The sequence below is a fragment of the Thalassophryne amazonica genome, chromosome 11 (assembly GCF_902500255.1).
Source record: "Thalassophryne amazonica chromosome 11, fThaAma1.1, whole genome shotgun sequence".
NCBI lineage: Eukaryota > Metazoa > Chordata > Actinopteri > Batrachoidiformes > Batrachoididae > Thalassophryne > Thalassophryne amazonica.
Window position 1 is genome coordinate 106,063,779 of NC_047113.1, and position 19,892 is coordinate 106,083,670.

At 41.9% G+C, this 19,892-nt stretch overlaps 1 protein-coding gene across 1 annotated transcript in view; it reads right to left on the reverse strand.

The window, feature by feature from the left end:
• Positions 1-19,892, reverse strand: part of enpp6 (ectonucleotide pyrophosphatase/phosphodiesterase 6) — a 176,300-nt gene that overhangs the window by 60,813 nt on the left and 95,595 nt on the right. The window contains exons 3-6 of the mRNA XM_034180940.1: positions 14,881-14,992; positions 13,089-13,230; positions 12,821-13,000; positions 299-436 (exon numbers count right to left, since the gene is read on the reverse strand). Coding sequence (XP_034036831.1) covers positions 299-436; positions 12,821-13,000; positions 13,089-13,230; positions 14,881-14,992 — 572 coding nt within the window. The remainder of the gene's footprint in view (positions 1-298; positions 437-12,820; positions 13,001-13,088; positions 13,231-14,880; positions 14,993-19,892) is intronic.

Below are 19,892 nucleotides of genomic sequence, written 5' to 3' on the forward strand. Positions count from 1 at the left end.
TTGGTTCCAGTGGCTCACTACACATTTTTAGGGCCAAGCAAACTACTGGTGTTTAATTACAAAAAGTTTATATTGACAAAGTCACATTTCTGGGTATTCAGCTTAAGCTTACTACACTTGGATTTCCTGGCCCCTAAATATTTATATTTAGCCACTGGAGTCAGGATCTGAGTTAACCTGGAACTCTGAGATATTAAAAAGGATATCATTATACCCATCCATGCTCAAAAGACAAAGACGATGATCATGGTGCAAAATCTCACACTGGTGAACAATAAAAGTCAGTGTTGTGCATTACCATGATGATGAACCAGCTCGGATCAGCGACCAGCGTCAGTGGGGACACAAACTTTCCTCCTCTGTAATGAAACCGTTGTGGAACCTGGTCTTTGGTATAAACATGCATGTGAGGGACACGGGACAAGGCGCCGTACATCTAAAAAAACAAGAAAACCACATCAGGGACTTGTTTCCACAGACTTCATGTGCACACCGCATGTGGCTTCATGTGCACACCCACATGGCTACACGTGTGTTTGCCACATGCATGTGTGTTTGCTGCATTTGTGCTGCGTCAGGGCTCATCTTTTATTCCACACTGGCTCCTCTGTGGTCTGATTTTAATGTGATTTTTACAGGTTAGTTTGGGCTTTGGTGCGTGTGTACGTGCATGTTTGTGTGTGTGTGTGTGTGTGCGCATATGCACACCAGACTGTACTGTATATAAACTGGACAAGACCTAATATGATATCACCAAAGGTTTTCTATAGAGTCCTTGAAGAGCCAAAAAATTGCTGCCCTGCCCTTACCAAAAAATAGTACTGATAAGTATATAAAAAGTAAACTAGAAGTATACTTGAAACATACTTGCATATACTACTTTTTGGTAAGGGTGGGCGTCGCCATGTTGGCTGTGCTGACCCCGCCTACTTCACAACCAACTGTGGATAATGAGGTGGAGCACGGGCAACACCCTGCATGACCGGCGTGATACAAACAAAAGCTGAACATGCCCTATTGTAGAGTAAAATTTATTTAATAAAGAAAGTAATAGACTCTCCATCAGCATTTCTTTTGTTCCCGTCCTAATCCAGATCTTGTGGGTCACAGAGTGCCGTGTCTGTTCAGTTGAGGCAAAGATTGGTTGTTTTTTGTTTTTTTATACTAAACTTCAGGGACATGCTGCTTAGTCAGGTACAGGTACACCTTTTACTACTGAGTGGGCAGTGGGCATAAGGTAGGAAGGTAGGACTTGAACCAGCAACCTTCAGCACATAAGGTCAGTGCTCAAACCACTGATTCATCACATGGTCATAGACCAAAACACCAACAAACAGGAAGAGGAGACGGAACAATCATCATGACTGAAAAAATGATCTACCAGGAATCGTAATTTGTTTTGTAGTTCAGAAAATAACATTCCTGTTTACAAAGTAAAGTAACTGTTTGCTTGGAGGTCAGTCTGAGCCGTTTATATATGCTGTAAACGTGATTTGTCGCTATATAAATTAATACATTTGATTTGATTTTGCAAACTGTTACGATTCTTCTAATTAATATATTAAACCGCAGCTACACAATTTAATGGCAGTAGAAACCAGGGACGTGCTGGGAACATTTTTCAGCCCGGGAGTTTCATATCCAACCGGCCCACAAACCGCCAGTGCACAGAGATAACAAGAGTTCTGCAGTGGCATTTAAATCCAGCATTTATGTGCTGACTGAAAATTGGGTGACTTATAATAGAAAGTAAAAGTCAAGGCGGGGCTTACATGGTGCGAGTTTTGGCCCTTTATCAGCCGATTTTTCACTCGTGCGAGAATTTTTGGATCGCGCCGAGTTTCAGCTTAATCGTGTGTCCTGCGTCGTGCAGTCTACATGAAGTAATGAGCTGCGTTTAACATCTCACGACACCTTCTGATCGGGAATCATATGGTCGAATGAGAATCAAACCTGTTTGATATATTATTATGGTCGGCGGCCGTCGTGAGGGTTTCCTGCTGCTGAAAGGTACAAGCATCCAAACGCTTGCACTGTGCCTGTGCAAACACTGCAGAGCTGGCTTGTAATGTTATTATTATTTTGGTGGTGTTTTGTTTTGTTTTTAAACTTCATTTGTAAAAAAACAACAACAAAAAAAAAAGCCATTTGCAAAGCCAAAAAGTTGATTTGACAATCATCTGATAAAACAGGAGTCAAAATAAATAGAACACTGCCATCTACTGGTTCCCAGAAGCTTAGTACTTAGGGCGAATACTGCCGTGAACACTACTGGCCAGTATCATCAATTCAATTTTATTTATATAGCGCCAAATCACAACAAACAGTTGTCCCAAGGCGCTTTATATTGTAAGGCAAGGCCATACAATAATTATGAAAAACCCCAACGGTCAAAACGACCCCCTGTGAGCAAGCACTTGGCGACAGTGGGAAGGAAAAACTCCCTTTTAACAGGAAGAAACCTCCAGCAGAACCAGGCTCAGGGAGGGGCAGTCTTCTGCTGGGACTGGTTTGGGCTGAGGGAGAGAACCAAGAAAAAGACATGCTGTGGAGGGGAGCAGAGATCAATCACTAATGATTAAATGCAGAGTGGTGCATACAGAGCAAAAAGAGAAAGAAACACTCAGTGCATCATGGGAACCCCCCAGCAGTCTAAGTCTATAGCAGCATAACTAAGGGATGGTTCAGGGTCAGCTGATCCAGCCCTAACTATAAGCTTTAGCAAAAAGGAAAGTTTTAAGCCTAATCTTAAAAGTAGAGAGGGTGTCTGTCTCCCTGATCCAAATTGGGAGCTGGTTCCACAGGAGAGGAGCCTGAAAGCTGAAGGCTCTGCCTCCCATTCTACTCTTACTAACCCTAGGAACTACAAGTAAGCCTGCAGTCTGAGAGCGAAGCGCTCTATTGGGGTGATATGGTACTATGAGGTCCCTAAGATAAGATGGGACCTGATTATTCAAAACCTTATAAGTAAGAAGAAGAATTTTAAATTCTATTCTAGAATTAACAGGAAGCCAATGAAGAGAGGCCAATATGGGTGAGATATGCTCTCTCCTTCTAGTCCCCGCTAGTACTCTAGCTGCAGCATTTTGAATTAACTGAAGGCTTTTCAGGGAACTTTTAGGACAACCTGATAATAATGAATTACAATAGTCCAGCCTAGAGGAAATAAATGCATGAATTAGTTTTTCAGCATCACTCTGAGACAAGACCTTTCTAATTTTAGAGATATTGCGTAAATGCAAAAAAGCAGTCCTACATATTTGTTTAATATGCGCTTTGAATGACATATCCTGATCAAAAATGACTCCAAGATTTCTCACAGTATTACTAGAGGTCAGGGTAATGCCATCCAGAGTAAGGATCTGGTTAGACACCATGTTTCTAAGATTTGTGGGGCCAAGTACAATAACTTCAGTTTTATCTGAGTTTAAAAGCAGGAAATTAGAGGTCATCTATGTCTTTATGTCTGTAAGACAATCCTGCAGTTTAGCTAATTGGTGTGTGTCCTCTGGCTTCATGGATAGATAAAGCTGGGTATCATCTGCGTAACAATGAAAATTTAAGCAATGCCGTCTAATAATACTGCCTAAGGGAAGCATGTATAAAGTGAATAAAATTGGTCCTAGCACAGAACCTTGTGGAACTCCATAATTAACCTTAGTCTGTGAAGAAGATTCCCCATTTACATGAACAAATTGTAATCTATTAGATAAATATGATTCAAACCAGCGCAGTGCCTTTAATACCTATGGCATGCTCTAATCTCTGTAATAAAATTTATGGTCAACAGTATCAAAAGCAGCACTGAGGTCTAACAGAACAAGCACAGAGATGAGTCCACTGTCTGAGGCCATAAGAAGATCATTTGTAACCTTCACTAATGCTGTTTCAGTACTATGATGAATTCTAAAACCTGACTGAAACTCTTCAAATAGACCATTCCTCTGCAGATGATCAGTTAGCTGTTTTACAACTACCCTTTCAAGAATTTTTGAGAGAAAAGGAAGGTTGGAGATTGGCCTATAATTAGCTAAGATAGCTGGGTCAAGTGATGGCTTTTTAAGTAATGGTTTAATTACTGCCACCTTAAAAGCCTGTGGTACATAGCCAACTAACAAAGATAGATTGATCATATTTAAGATCGAAGCATTAAATAATGGTAGGGCTTCCTTGAGCAGCCTGGTAGGAATGGGGTCTAATAGACATGTTGATGGTTTGGATGAAGTAACTAATGAAAATAACTCAGACAGAACAATCTGAGAGAAAGAGTCTAACCAAATACCGGCATCACTGAAAGCAGCCAAAGATAACGATACGTCTTTGGGATGGTTATGAGTAATTTTTTCTCTAATAGTTAAAATTTTATTAGCAAAGAAAGTCATGAAGTCATTACTAGTTAAAGTTAAAGGAATACTCGGCTCAATAGAGCTCTGACTCTTTGTCAGCCTGGCTACAGTGCTGAAAAGAAACCTGGGGTTGTTCTTATTTTCTTCAATTAGTGATGAGTAGTAAGGTGTCCTAGCTTTACGGAGGGCTTTTTTATAGAGCAACAGACTCTTTTTCCAGGCTAAGTGAAGATCTTCTAAATTAGTGAGATGCCATTTCCTCTCCAACGTATGGGTTATCTGCTTTAAGCTGCGAGTTTGTGAGTTATACCACGGAGTCAGGCACTTCTGATTTAAAGCTCTCTTTTTCAGAGGAGCTACAGCATCCAAAGTTGTCTTCAATGAGGATGTAAAACTATTGACGAGATACTCTATCTCACTTACAGAGTTTAGGTAGCTACTCTGCACTGTGTTGGTATATGGCATTAGAGAACATAAAGAAGGAATCATATCCTTAAACCTAGTTACAGCACTTCTGAAAGACTTCTAGTGTAAATGTAAATGTTATTAAGAAATGATCAGACAGAAGGGAGTTTTCAGGGAATACTGTTAAGTCTTCAATTTCCATACCATAAGTCAGAACAAGATCTAAGATATGATTAAAGTGGTGGGTGGACTCATTTACATTTTGAGCAAAGCCAATTGAGTCAAACCCAAATTCTAGGGTTTGTAAGAGTAGAATGGGAGGCAGAGCCTTCAGCTTTCAGGCTCCTCTCCTGTGGAACCAGCTCCCAATTCAGATCAGGGAGACAGACACCCTCTCTACTTTTAAGATTAGGCTTAAAACTTTCCTTTTTGCTAAAGCTTATAGTTAGGGCTGGATCAGGTGACCCTGAACCATCCCTTAGTTATGCTGCTATAGACGTAGACTGCTGGGGGGTTCCCATGATGCACTGTTTCTTTCTCTTTTTGCTCTGTATGCACCACTCTGCATTTAATCATTAGTGATCGATCTCTGCTCCCCTCCACAGCATGTCTTTTTCCTGGTTCTCTCCCTCAGCCCCAACCAGTCCCAGCAGAAGACTGCCCCTCCCTGAGCCTGGTTCTGCTGGAGGTTTCTTCCTGTTAAAAGGGAGTTTTTCCTTCCCACTGTAGCCAAGTGCTTGCTCACAGGGGTTTTTTTGACCGTTGGGGTTTTACATAATTATTGTATGGCCTTGCCTTACAATATAAAGCGCCTTGGGGCAACTGTTTGTTGTGATTTTGCGCTATATAAAAAAATTGATTGATTGATTGATTAATAATAGATTAAATGCAGTGTTGAGGCTGTCATTCTCAGCATCTGTGTGGATGTTAAAATCGCCCACTATAATTATCTTATCTGAGCTAAGCACTAAGTCAGACAAAAGGTCTGAAAATTCACAGAGAATCTCACAGTAACGACCAGGAGGATGATAGCTAACAACAAATAAAACTGGTTTTTGGGACTTCCAATTTGGGATGGCAGGGGGAGAGAAGCTGCAGAGAGGTGTGTAAGACTACAACTCTGCTTCCTGGTCCCAACCCTGGATAGTCACTGTTTGGAGGATTTAAGAAAATTGGCCAGATTTCTAGAAATGAGAGCTGCTCCATCCAAACTGGGATGGATACCGTCTCTCCTAACAAGACCAGGTTTTCCCCAGAAGCTTTGCCAATTATCTATGAAGCCCACCTCATTTTTTGGACACCACTCAGACAGCCAGCAATTCAAGGAGAACATGCGGCTAAACTCCCGGTCCGATTGGGGAGGGGCCCAGAGAAAACTACAGAGTCCGACATTGTTTTTGCAAAGTTACACACTGATTCAATGTTAATTTTAGTGACCTCCGATTGGCGTAACCGGGTGTCCTTACTGCCGATGTGAATTACAATCTTACCAAATTTATGCTTAGCCTTAGCCAGCAGTTTCAAATTTCCTTCAATGTCGCCTGCTCTGGCCCCCAGAAGACAATTGACTATGGTTGCTGCTGTCGCTAACTTCACATTTCTCAAAACAGAGTCGCCAATAACCAGAGTTTGTTCCTCGGCGGGTGTGTCGCTGAGTGGGGAAAACAGTTAGAGATGTGAACGGGTTGGCGGTGTACACGGGGCTTCTGTTTAGGGCTTCCTCCTCACAGCCACCCAGTCGGCCTGCTTTCCCGGCTGCTCGGGATCTGCCAGAGGGAAACTAACGGCGGCTAAGCTACCTTGGTCCGCACCGACTACAGGGGCTTGGCTAGCTGTAGAATTTTCCACGGTGCGGAGCCGAGTCTCCAATTCGCCCAGCCTGGCCTCCAAAGCTACGAATAAGCTACACTTATTACAAGTACCATTACTGCTAAAGGAGGCCGAGGAATAACTAAACATTTCACACCTAGAGCAGAAAAGTGCGGGAGAGACAGGAGAAGCCGCCATGCTAAACTGGCTAAGAGGTAGTAGCTGTGCTAAGCTAGCGGATTCCTAAAAACACACAAAGTGAATAATGTGTAAATAATTTAGAGGTGATTCAGCAGAGGGAGTGCTTTAGTTAAGGCACGTGAAGATTACACTGTGAAGCAAATCGTTATCTAGTTAACTAGCTCAATCTAACTGCGCAGATTAAACAGCTAACAGATACAGCAAAACACCACTGTGCTCCGGAATAGGAAGTGATACAATACCGCAGTGAGCGCCAACCACCAGTAGAGGCACTAGAGTTTAATGCTGTTGTCCGTGGAGCCTGAACAGAGTGTCTGAAATGCATTTGTCCTGTCGTGACGTACTGAGATTACATCATTGTACCCATAATGCACTGTGGGGCAGAGCATGTGCTCACAAAACCTTAAAAATTAGCACATTATTTTAAAACTAAACCATATATCTGATATTTTCACTTTCTAAAACTTCAGACATGACAGTAATTTTAAATAACTTGTCCAAAATTAGTTTGGTTAAAATTTGAACCATAAGTTAAAAATGTATGCCTCTGGATGACTTAGGTGATATTGCCAGCATATTGGTATGGTGTTAAAGAAAATGTTTTCTGTTTTTTTGGCCGTTTCTCCTTTGTCTGCAGAGGATTGAGATGCTTTTCATACAAGCAGTTCTCTTCTGTTGGCAGAGGTTATAACTGTGCGTCTGTTACAAAACTTTTAACAGGTGGGTAGTGAACTGATTTTAAATTTAAAAAATGCTTGTCGCTGTTCAGCTTTGTTTACTTTGTTTATCGGTTTAAAAGTTATTGGACAAAAATTAATCGGAAGATTATTGATTCAATAATGGTTTTTAAAGTTATCTAAAAAGATAATCCGATAATGAAAACATTATCTTTGATAATTATCTGTTATCGGATTATCAGACGTGTGCCCACCACTGCACAGCAGACAACAACAGGATTTACGACAGATGAGCGCAGCTGTAAGACTCCATATGAAATATAGTTTATTTATACAACATTGTAAGTAGCAACACCTGTTATGAGTGTTTGTTTTCTTTTTTTTTTAACCGCCCTCTCATGAATCACGCTGCTGTCTGCTGTGTGTGCATGCGCGCGCATATGCGCTCAGTCTCCCCCACCTGATTCCACTCACTGTGCATGCTGATAGGCATGAACTTTAAAATGATATTAGGTTATTGCGAGGGAACGTAATAAAAAAACAAGACTTTACATGAGATCACGGTTTTCTCTCTCCAGTGTTTGCACATGGACACTAACAGTGCGCAAGGTAATCAACGCGTAGATGCTTGTAGCGCTGCTTCAACAGCGTGGAAAAAAAAGAAAAAGAAAAAAAAGCTTCTGTTACATTTTGCTTTTGGAAACACGAGCGCGACGTGTGGTTTTTGAACGTACAATGTGAGCAGTCAGATCGCATCAGAGCATCGGGCCGTACAGTGTGAGAACATGAACCGTGTGCTCTGAACTTTTAAACTCTGCGGTTTTGTCGCACAGTTTGAGCTGGAGCCAAGTACGATTGAAAATATTGTCAGTGAAGTCTGTAAATAGCTGGAAGAGGTGGTACTGTACTACAAATGTTGCATCAACAGGCATGTAGCCTGTTATGGCATGTAGCCTGCTCCCAGACTACCAATAACCAGCAAAAATCTATTTAAGCATAAAAATTCAAAAAGAAAAAATAATATAGCACCTTCAACTGCACCACAGACTAAAACAGTTAAATGTGGTCTATTAAACATTAGGTCTCTCTCTTCTAAGTCCCTGTTGGTAAATGATATAATAATTGATCAACGTATTGATTTATTCTGCCTAACAGAAACCTGGTTACAGCAGGATGAATATGTTAGTTTAAATGAGTCAACACCCCCGAGTCACACTAACTGTCAGAATGCTCGTAGCACGGGCCGTGGCGGAGGATTAGCAGCAATCTTCCATTTCAGCTTATTAATTAATCAAAAACCCAGACAGAGCTTTAATTCATTTGAAAGCTTGTCTTTTAGTCTTGTCCATCCAAATTGGAAGTCCCAAAAACCAGTTTTATTTGTTATTATCTATCGTCCACCTGGTCGTTACTGTGAGTTTCTCTGTGAATTTTCAGACCTTTTGTCTGACTTAGTGCTTAGCTCAGATAAGATAATTATAGTGGGCGATTTTAATATCCACACAGATGCTGAGAATGACAGCCTCAACACTGCATTTAATCTATTATTAGACTCTATTGGCTTTGCTCAAAAAGTAAATGAGTCCACCCACCACTTTAATCATATCTTAGATCTTGTTCTGACTTATGGTATGGAAATAGAAGACTTAACAGTATTCCCTGAAAACTCCCTTCTGTCTGATCATTTTTTAATAACATTTACATTTACCCTGATGGACTACCCAGCAGTGGGGAATAAGTTTCATTACACTAGAAGTCTTTCAGAAAGAGCTGTAACTAGGTTTAAGGATATGATTCCTTCGTTATGTTCTCTAATGTCATATACCAACACAGAGCAGAGTAGCTACCTAAACTCTGTAAGGGAGTTAGAGTATCTCGTCAGTAGTTTTACATCCTCTTTGAAGACAACTTTGGATGCTGTAGCTCCTCTGAAAAAGAGAGCTTTAAATCAGAAGTGTCTGACTCCGTGGTATAACTCACAAACTCGTAGCTTAAAGCAGATAACCCGTAAGTTGGAGAGGAAATGGCGTCTCACTAATTTAGAAGATCTTCACTTAGCCTGGAAAAAGAGTTTGTTGCTCTATAAAAAAGCCCTCCGTAAAGCTAGGACATCTTTCTACTCATCACTAATTGAAGAAAATAAGAATAACCTCAGGTTTCTTTTCAGCACTGTAGCTAGGCTGACAAAGAGTCAGAGCTCTATTGAGCTGAGTATTCCATTAACTTTAACTAGTAATGACTTCATGACTTTCTTTGCTAACAAAATTTTGACTATTAGAGAAAAAATTACTCATAACCATCCCAAAGATGTATCGTTATCTTTGGCTGCTTTCAGTGATGCCGGTATTTGGTTAGACTCTTTCTCTCCGGTTGTTCTGTCTGAGTTATTTTCATTGGTTGCTTCGTCCAAACCATCGGCATGTTTATTGGACCCCATTCCTGCCAGGCTGCTCAAGGAAGTCCTACCATTATTTAATGCTTCAATCTTAAATATGATCAATCTATCTTTGTTAGTTGGTTAAGTACCACAGGCCTTTAAGGTGGCAGTAATTAAACCATTACTTAAAAAGCCATCACTTGACCCAGCTATCTTAGCTAATTATAGGCCAATTTCCAACCTTCCTTTTCTCTCAAAGATTCTTGAGAGGGTAGTTGTAAAACAGCTAACTGATCACCTGCAGAGGAATGGTCTATTTGAAGAGTTTCAGTCAGGTTTTAGAATTCATCATAGTACAGAAACAGCATTAGTGAAGGTTACAAATGATCTTCTTATGGCTTCGGACAGTGGACTTATCTCTGTGCTTGTTCTGTTGGACCTCAGTGCTGCTTTTGATACTGTTGACCATAAAATTTTATTACAGAGATTAGAGCATGTCATAGGTATTAAAGGCACTGCGCTGCGGTGGTTTGAATCATATTTGTCTAATAGATTACAGTTTGTTCATGTAAATGGGGAATCTTCTTCACAGACTAAAGTTAATTATGGAGTTCCACAAGGTTCTGTGCTAGGACCAATTTTATTCACTTTATACATGCTTCCCTTAGGCAGTATTATTAGACGGTATTGCTTAAATTTTCATTGTTACGCAGATGATACCCAGCTTTATCTATCCATGAAGCCAGAGGATACACACCAATTAGCTAAACTGCAGGATTGTCTTACAGACATAAAGACATGGATGACCTCTAATTTCCTGCTTTTAAACTCAGATAAAACTGAAGTTATTGTACTTGGCCCCACAAATCTTAGAAGCATGGTGTCTAACCAGATCGTTACTCTGGATGGCATTTCCCTGATCTCTAGTAATACTGTGAGAAATCTTGGAGTCATTTTTGATCAGGATATGTCATTCAAAGCGCATATCAAACAAATATGTAGGACTGCCTTTTTGCATTTACGCAATATCTCTAAAATCAGAAAGGTCTTGTCTCAGAGTGATGCTGAAAAACTAATTCATGCATTTATTTCCTCTAGGCTGGACTATTGTAATTCATTATTATCAGGTTGTCCTAAAAGTTCCCTAAAAAGCCTTCAGTTGGTTCAGAATGCTGCAGCTAGAGTATTGACGGGGACTAGCAGGAGAGAGCATATCTCACCCGTGTTGGCCTCTCTTCATTGGCTTCCTGTTAATTCTAGAATAGAATTTAAAATTCTTCTTCTTACTTATAAGGTTTTGAATAATCAAGTCCCATCTTATCTTAGGGACCTCGTAGTACCATATTACCCCATTAGAGCGCTTTGTTCTCAGACTGCTGGCTTACTTGTAGTTCCTAGGGTTTGTAAGAGTAGAATGGGAGGCAGAGCCTTCAGCTTCAGGCTCCTCTCCTGTGGAACCAGCTCCCAATTCAGATCAGGGAGACAGATACCCTCTCTACTTTTAAGATTAGGCTTAAAACTTTCCTTTTCGCTAAGGCTTATAGTTAGGGCTGGATCGGGTGACCCTGGACCATCCCTTGGTTATGCTGCTTTAGACGTAGATTGTGGGGGGGTTCCCATGATGCACTGTTTCTTTCTCTTTTTGCTCCGTATGCATCACTCTGCATTTAATCATTAGTGATCGATCTCTGCCCCCCTTCACGGCATGTCTTTTTATTGTTTTTTTCCCTCAGCCCCAACCAGTCTCAGCAGAAGACTGCCCCTCCCTGAGCCTGGTTCTGCTGGAGGTTTCTTCCTGTTAAAAGGGAGTTTTTCCTTCCCACTGTTGCCAAGTGCTTGCTCATAGGGGGTCGTTTTGACCGTTGGGGTTTTTCATAATTATTGTATGGCCTTGCCTTACAATATGGAGCGCCTTGGGGCAACTGTTTGTTGTGATTTGGCGCTATATAAGAAAAAAGTTGATTGATTGATATATGTATGCATATATTAACACCCCCTCACAACGGCCCCAGGTTGGACCAGCCCACCGGGAAAACTCCCGACTATCCCGATTACCCAGCACGCGGTAGGTAGAAACTGTTGTGACTGATCAATAATTGGCCAATAAACTGGACAAAATCCAAAACTGCTACATCTCAAATGGACTGAATTTATATAGCGCTTTTCCATCTGCATCAGACGCTCAAAGCGCTTTACAATTATGCCTCACATTCACCCCGATGTGAGGGTGCTGCCATATAAGGCGCTCACTACACATCGGGAGCAATAGGGGATTAAAGACCTTGCCCAAGGGCCCTTAGTGATTTTCCAGTCAGGCTGGGATTTGAACCGAGGATATTCTGGTCTCAAGCCCAATGCCTTAACCACTAGACCATCACCTCCCCACATCACTATGAACTTTCTCCTGCTCTAACTATGATGATAAATAATGAAGATGAAAGGCATAAAGTTCATGTTCATGTCACTTATTCATTCATTTTCTATCTACACCCTGGACAGGATGGCAGTTTAACACAGGGACATATACAGTAGTGTTCAGAATAATAGTAGTGTATGTGACTAAAAAGATTAATCCAGGTTTTGAGTATATTTCTTATTGTTACATGGGAAACAAGGTACCAGTAGATTCAGTAGATTCTCACAAATCCAACAAGACCAGGCGTTCATGATATGCACACTCTTAAGGCTATGAAATTGGGCTATTAGTAAAAAAAAAAAGTAGAAAAGGGGGTGTTCACAATAATAGTAGCATCTGCTGTTGACACTACAAATTCAAAACTATTATGTTCAGCAGCTGTTGAGATCTCTGGTTCTGGAAGTCCCAGCTGGAGAACATGTACCATGTTTGGACAGACATGAACTTACAACTGTCCTGTGATGTATGTGTGTCTGCTTGCTGTCGTCACGTGGAAATACATAAAAACATATTGCTTTTGCGACGGGCTGGAGAGCGCTTTGTGACATCCCACAGAAACAAGCACAGCAGACGTTTCTCGTCTTCTCACCTCCTGGTACTTGTTGTCTTTGGGCCAAACGCTGACCACAGGTCCTTTGTCCATCACCTTCACCATATCTGAGCTGTTAATGTACTTTTCCAACTCAATGACTTTGTTCTCCCACTGGATGTTTGTCATGCCGTGGTCTGAGAAGAAGACAACATTCAGATGCTTCTCCAATCCCTGTTCCTGGAGGAAAACGAACAAAGGTTGAAATTCCAAATGCGTTTATTCAGACAAAAAAATTACAGCAGGAGCTGGTGAAAAGAAGACAGACTTTGATTTTTCTGTTGAGCGTCTGCAGAGCCAGGTCCAGGCGCTGCACCGCTGTCCTGGTGGGGCCAGAGTCTGGGCCGTAGCGATGTCCCTCCACATCGATCTGCTCATAATACACAGCTGCCATGTCCGCTTGGCCCGACCTGCGCACAAAACACAATCTTTGCTCAACATGACTTTGGTATGTCTGAGATAGTTTCAGATATCAAACGGACGGTATGATGAGACAAACAGAAGACTGTCTTCAGTTCCTGACTGTGTGGTCTGGGTGCAGTGAATGAGCAGGACTCATTTATTTTCTCTACCTGCTTATTACAGTGAAGGATCATGGGGGTGGAGCCTATCCCAGGACTATCCCAGAGATGGGATTCACCCTGGACAGGATGCCGTTCCATCACAGTGCATGTGCAGAAACATGGATTTATCATAAGCAACGTCACGATTCTGTAAAATCCAGGTTTCTGTCCGTCTCAAAGGACAAGGATCATGAATGTGGCAATGACACACGAGAACGTCCCAACAAGTCAAAACAAACAGGTCTACATCTGGTGTCTGAGCACAGGAAGCCTGGCTTCAGGACCATCATACACCCAGATGCTCTGAGTCCTCAGGCAGACTCTCGAGCACCACAAATATTGATTCCAACAAGGATCACAGAATATCCACATAATCATTATATAAATTAGAATCTTTAAATAAGATTTCATTCATATTCATGTTTTCATGTTACAAAACATAATCGGATTATTGACTCACAGTCACATTACGTCCTCTGTGACTTACGTGTTGTTAAACGTTGTTAAATCTCCAACAGGACGTCACAGTCTGATTATTGACTCACGGTCACATTACCTCCTCTGTGACTTACGTGTTGTTAAACGTTGTTAAATCTCCAACAGGACGTCACAGTCTGATTATTGACTCACGGTCACATTACCTCCTCTGTGACTTACGTGTTGTTAAACGTTGTTAAATCTCCAACAGGACGTCACAGTCTGATTATTGACTCACGGTCACATTACCTCCTCTGTGACTTACGTGTTGTTAAACGTTGTTAAATCTCCAACAGGACGTCACAGTCTGATTATTGACTCACGGTCACATTACGTCCTCTGTGACTTACGTGTTGTAAAACGTTGTTAAATCTCCAACAGGACGTCACAGTCTGATTATTGACTCACGGTCACATTATGTCCTCTGTGACTTACGTGTTGTAAAATGTTCTTCAATCTCCAACAGGACGTCACAGTCTGATTATTGACTCACGGTCACATTACGTCCTCTGTGACTTACGTGTTGTAAAACGTTGTTAAATCTCCAACAGGACGTCACAGTCTGATTATTGACTCACGGTCACATTATGTCCTCTGTGACTTACGTGTTGTAAAATGTTCTTCAATCTCCAACAGGACGTCACAGTCACATTACATCCTCTGTGTTAAAACTCCATTGTGTTAAAGTATGTGTTGTAAAATGTTGTTAAAGGACATCACAGCCACAGCATGTGTGTGTTGTGTGCATCTGATGAAAGTGATGCAGTGTGGTTTAGGTTTAATAATTCACGGATAGATTCTGTGTCAGTAACCCCTTCGAAGCATGATGTGCAGAGGACTGGTCCTGCTCCACTGTGAGAAAGTGTATTGAGAGATTAAGCTGACAAGTCAAGTGCCCCCTCCTCCGCAGTCAAAAAAATACAGGATATTAGGATTGCATTATGGACACACAGATTGGATCTGGTCACTTGCTGTCAAGTGGACAGTGCAGGTCAGATTTGGTGGTGCTGGTTACTTTACCTCAGAGCACTGATAGCATTCTCTATGGCGTCTGTCAGGTTTTTCTCAGACGGGCTGTCGATATATTCCTCGCAGAAGGTTGACCTCACACCTAGAATTTCCACCTCACAGCCTGAGCACACACAGACACACACACACACAGAGTAATGGAAATTGACTGTATTTATGTTGAGCTTTTTTCTGATGCCTTATTCACCCATTTACACACACAGCTGCACAACAGGGCCAGCTTGAGGACTGAGGACATTGCTGTAGGTCATGAGAGACAAGTGCTGATCTCCATTTTCTTGTTTGGCTGCTAGATTGAACACACGCTGGCTTCTTTCACATCTGTCCTTCCACTTTACCCATTTACCAAATTTTATCGGAAAAGAAAGCTGCAACAAACAGTACAGTCTCCATTGTCCCGTCCACTCCGACAATTTACAATTCTGTAACAGTAGGAATTAAGGAATAACTGCATTATTTTTTTAAATAGTACACAACAGCATGAAACAATGTCAGTGTCTGGAGACAGGATCGACCAAATCCTTGAAATAATACATCAAAGGAAAACAGCAGTGCTGCTCATTTCTCTAAAAAGCACGTGAAAGGACAATAATGGACCAGAAATCACTCAACTGGCATATGAGATAACATGTCAGCCAAGATGTTATCTGTTATCTCACAGTGGTGGGTGAGGTGACTCCTACCAGTGCTGAATCTCAGAGCACAGTGATACAGCGGGGTCAGGGACTGTAGACAACTGGTTGAAGCACAAATATACACGACACCGCCGTAGTCCAACAAGAGGAAAAATGTGGCAGTTATTAGGAGCTTCCGAGCACTTAAGGAAAAACATGATGTATCTATAAAGGAAGCCTAGTTTCACCCTTAATTTGGAGAGCAGGTGTTTAAGATGATCTTTGAAAGAAAGCTTTGTGTCAGTAGTTAATCACAAATACTTGCTGACTAGCTCAACAATCTTACCTCAAACAGTTTTAACTGATGGTCACATCCTCCAAAGAAACAGGTGATTTTGAGAAAAACATTATTTTGGATTTTTCTACATTCAAGAGTAGCTTGAATTTCTCCAGATTGTTCTGTGCTACGTCAAAAGCAGACTGCAAAAATTCTAATGCCTGTGTCACTGAACTTGAACAACAACAGATTATAGTGTCATCAGCATAAAGATGGTAGGAGGCATTTGATAGGTTCACACACGTCAGTAGTATAAATTGTGAACAAAATAGGTCCTAAAGGTGAGCCTTGAGGAACACCAACCATCTGAATGCACTGTGTCCTGTTTGATAAATAGACTGCAAACCAAGAGACAGCGTATGTAGAGACCAGAGGTGGGACAAAATCATTGTCAAGTCACTATCAAGTCATGAATCAACAAGTCCCAAATCAGCTTGCAAACAATTGGTGGTTATTATGACTTGAGACTTGACTTGGGACTTGCTGATTCATGACTTGATAGTGACTTGATGGTAATTTGTTGCACCTCTGGTAAAGACACCATGTTTGTAAAGAACTTCTAACATGAGACTGTGATCCACAGTATCAAATGCCTCAAGAAATAGTGCAGCACAAAGGTTTTTAGAATCCAGTGCCTCAGACACATTATTTAAAACTTTTAGAATGTTGACAAGAACCAATGAAGAACTCCTGTCACTTTGCCCATGTTCTATCACTCCCATAGCCTACATATAAGACAACTCTTCCATTAAACACTACAATTTGAAGGGTGCCTATGGGGTGCTGCTTGATTGAAGTTGCACTGCATATATCCGCATTATGAACAGATAGTGACTTTCACACTCAACCATCTTGAAAGAGAGCAGGAAATTCACTTATCAGAGCTTTTACCTCATTCTGCCAGTCAGCTGATATATGCATAAGTTGGACATCAAGTGACCTCAGAGCCTGAGACCTTCAAATGGAACCCTACAGTCTCACCATCTTCACTATCATCTTCAGGCATGTGATTAATGATGACACAAGCTCCAGTGGGGCCACATGTGCACCCTGGTCTTTATCCTTCTGTCTGGAATGCTAATCACAGCTTTTTCTCTCTCCTACCTTTTTTAAAACCATGTAGATACCACAAAAGGATACACTTAGACCAGATGTGCTTTGTGGCACCAAAGCCAGAACTTGTTCTCTAACTATGTTGATCAACAGTCTTCTGGTTAAACTGAGCCTTCATTTGTTGTTAAGTTGGGTTAAGATTCTCCTTGGCAACCCAGCCAGCCTGAAGAAGCTGCTCCTTAAATAACTTTAACCATAATGTGACCTCATGGTAAACACTAGTTCAAGGCGGGTCAATCCTTTAGGCTCACTCACAAACTGTCACACAGCAAAAGGCAAAAATGGGAGATCAACATCCCAGTAACCAGGGCACTTCATGCTTTAAGTCTTTAACACGGTTTTTAGAGTCTGAAGAGCCCTTTCAAGAGCTTCTTGAGACTGAGGGTGATCAGCTGATGAAACTGCTTGTAAAATATCACAACTCGCACACCACATTCTGGAAAACTGGAGACACACAATTTGTTCCCTGATCATGCTGCACTTGTTTTGGGAAACCAAATCAAGAGAAGAACCCAAAGAGTGCCTCACTAATAGTTCTGTATTTAATGTTTCTCAGCAGGACAGCCTCAGGGAAATGAGCAGTAACGACTGCTATGGTCAACAGGAACTCATTACCTCACCTATTTTAGGCAAAAGGCCAACAAAGTCTAGAAAATGGACCATCTACCAAATTTGGCTTAGCTGCTAACTAACATGAGTGACTGGATTGACAAAAAGAGATCACTATGGAGTTTTGGCCAGTAAAAGTATTTCTTGAGTCTGCCTCATACCTACATGACCAGCAACTGCAGTCTCATGAGCCAAACGATAATTCTGAGGGAGACCTATCTGCTCATTCATTCATTCATCTATGCCAGGTCGATTTGGAGGTCTCCATTTTCACATCAGTACAACATCTGTTTGGTAAAATCTTTCCACCATGTGTTCCATCTCCTCAGTAGTTGAAGCTGTTGCCCGAAGAAGGTGCAAAGTGGGGTCCTGTTTCTGCTCCACAACTAATGTCTCTCAATTTAATGCAGACATCTGGTTGACACTGCAACATTTAGTGAAAACTGTATCTGCCAAATCAGCTCAGGGAGGTTTCTCTGAGATCTGTAAGTGCTATCATCTACGAGCAAGTAACTATGCAAACCAGAAAAGCAGCTTGACATTGTTCTTCAAAGGTCTTGGTGTGTTTAACATCACAAGGAGTTGGAGGCAAAAAAAAGCCAGATTATGAGCCAGATCATTGCCCAAAAGAAATGCAACTCCCTTCACTGGTAATGCAGGCACCACTCCCACAGGCCGCGGCAATCCCTCTATGGAGACGAAGATTCTCTTGACTGATTCCCAGATGGGATGGTGGACAGGGACATGACTGAACAGGTGTAGTCTTGTCATTCACTGTTGTGACATATGCTGCACATGGTTGCTGCGGGAAGCTTCTGTCAGTCAGGATGTTGGTCTCTCTCATTCCTCTTTCTCCTTTTCTCTGTTGTTGTTTGTCCGAATGTTTTTGAAGATGTCCACTACAGTGTGGATCAGGACTCACCAGCTGGCTCGGTTCCTTGCTTGTTCTCCCAGGTCGATGGAGCAGCTCTTGAGGTTGTGCTTCTGGAGGTCCTGGTAGGGTTTCTTCTGCCCTCATCTGGACTGTTTGCCTTTGCTCAGCTGGGACAAGAAGATCTGCTTGGGAAGTCGGCTATATCCATCTGTGACCCACCCACCAAATCTGGCTCTTGATGATGACACCATCCATGCTCTGGAGCTTGGCTTCAGCCAGGATGCTGATGTTGGTACGACAGTCTTTCCACTTGATGTGGCGGATACTCCTCAGGCAGCATGGTGGAATCGCTCAAGGGTCTTCAGGTAGTGGCAGTTGGTGGTCCAGGTCTCACATCTGTACATGTAAGTGCAGGAATGCAGACTCACTAGCGTTAGAACCTCAAATTTCTTTTGACTCAACAAAAAACATCAGAAAATAAAAGCCTGGAGTGCAAAATTCTTTTTGTCTGTTTACTTATGAACTTAAAATCACAAAAAGAAAATGTAGAATCTTGACATTTCTAACAAATTACCTAATGTAAGTGTAGGTCAAAAGACTGTGTTGCTGCAAGGCCCAGTGGCTTTTGACTGTTTCATGACATTCTTACACTTTTATTTTAAATCAAACACCCAAACAAATTTCTAAACATCAGTGGTCAAATATTACTATCCTTACAGTACTTCTAGACTACACACACAGAGTTTCTCAGGTGTACTCAGTATAATCAAAAACTTAAATGATCTCAGTATAAAATTATTCACTCATTACTTACTCATATTCAACTGCTTATCTGAAATCGGGTCGCGGGGCAACAGCTCTAGCAGGGGACCCCAGACTTCCCTTTGCAGGGCCACATTGACCACCTCTGATCCCGAGGCATTCCCAGGCCAGTGTGCAGATATAATCTCTCCACCTAGTTCTGGGTCTTCCCTGGGGTCTCCTCCCAAATGGATGTGCCTGGAACACCTCCCTAGGGAGGCACCCAGGGGACATCCTTTCCAGATGCCCGAACCACCTCAGCTGGCTCCTTTCAGTGCGAAGGAGCAGCGGCTCTACTCTCAATGGATGACCGAGCTTCTCACCCTGTCTCTAAGGGAGACACCAGCCACCCTCCTGAGGAAGCTCATTTCGGCTGCTTGCACCCGCGATCTAGTTCTTTTGGTCATGACCCAACCCTCATAACCATAGGTGGAAGTAGGAATGAAAATTGACCAGTAGATCGAGAGCTTCGCCTTTTGGCTCATCTCCCATTTCATCACAGCATTATGTTATAGCGAATGCAACACCACCCCTCCTGTGCCGATTTTCCGACCAAACTCCTTCAAACTCCTTCACTTGGGGCAAGACCGCATTCCCTACCTGAAGTAGGGAATCCATCAGTTTCCTGCTGAGAACCATGGCCTCAGATTTAGTG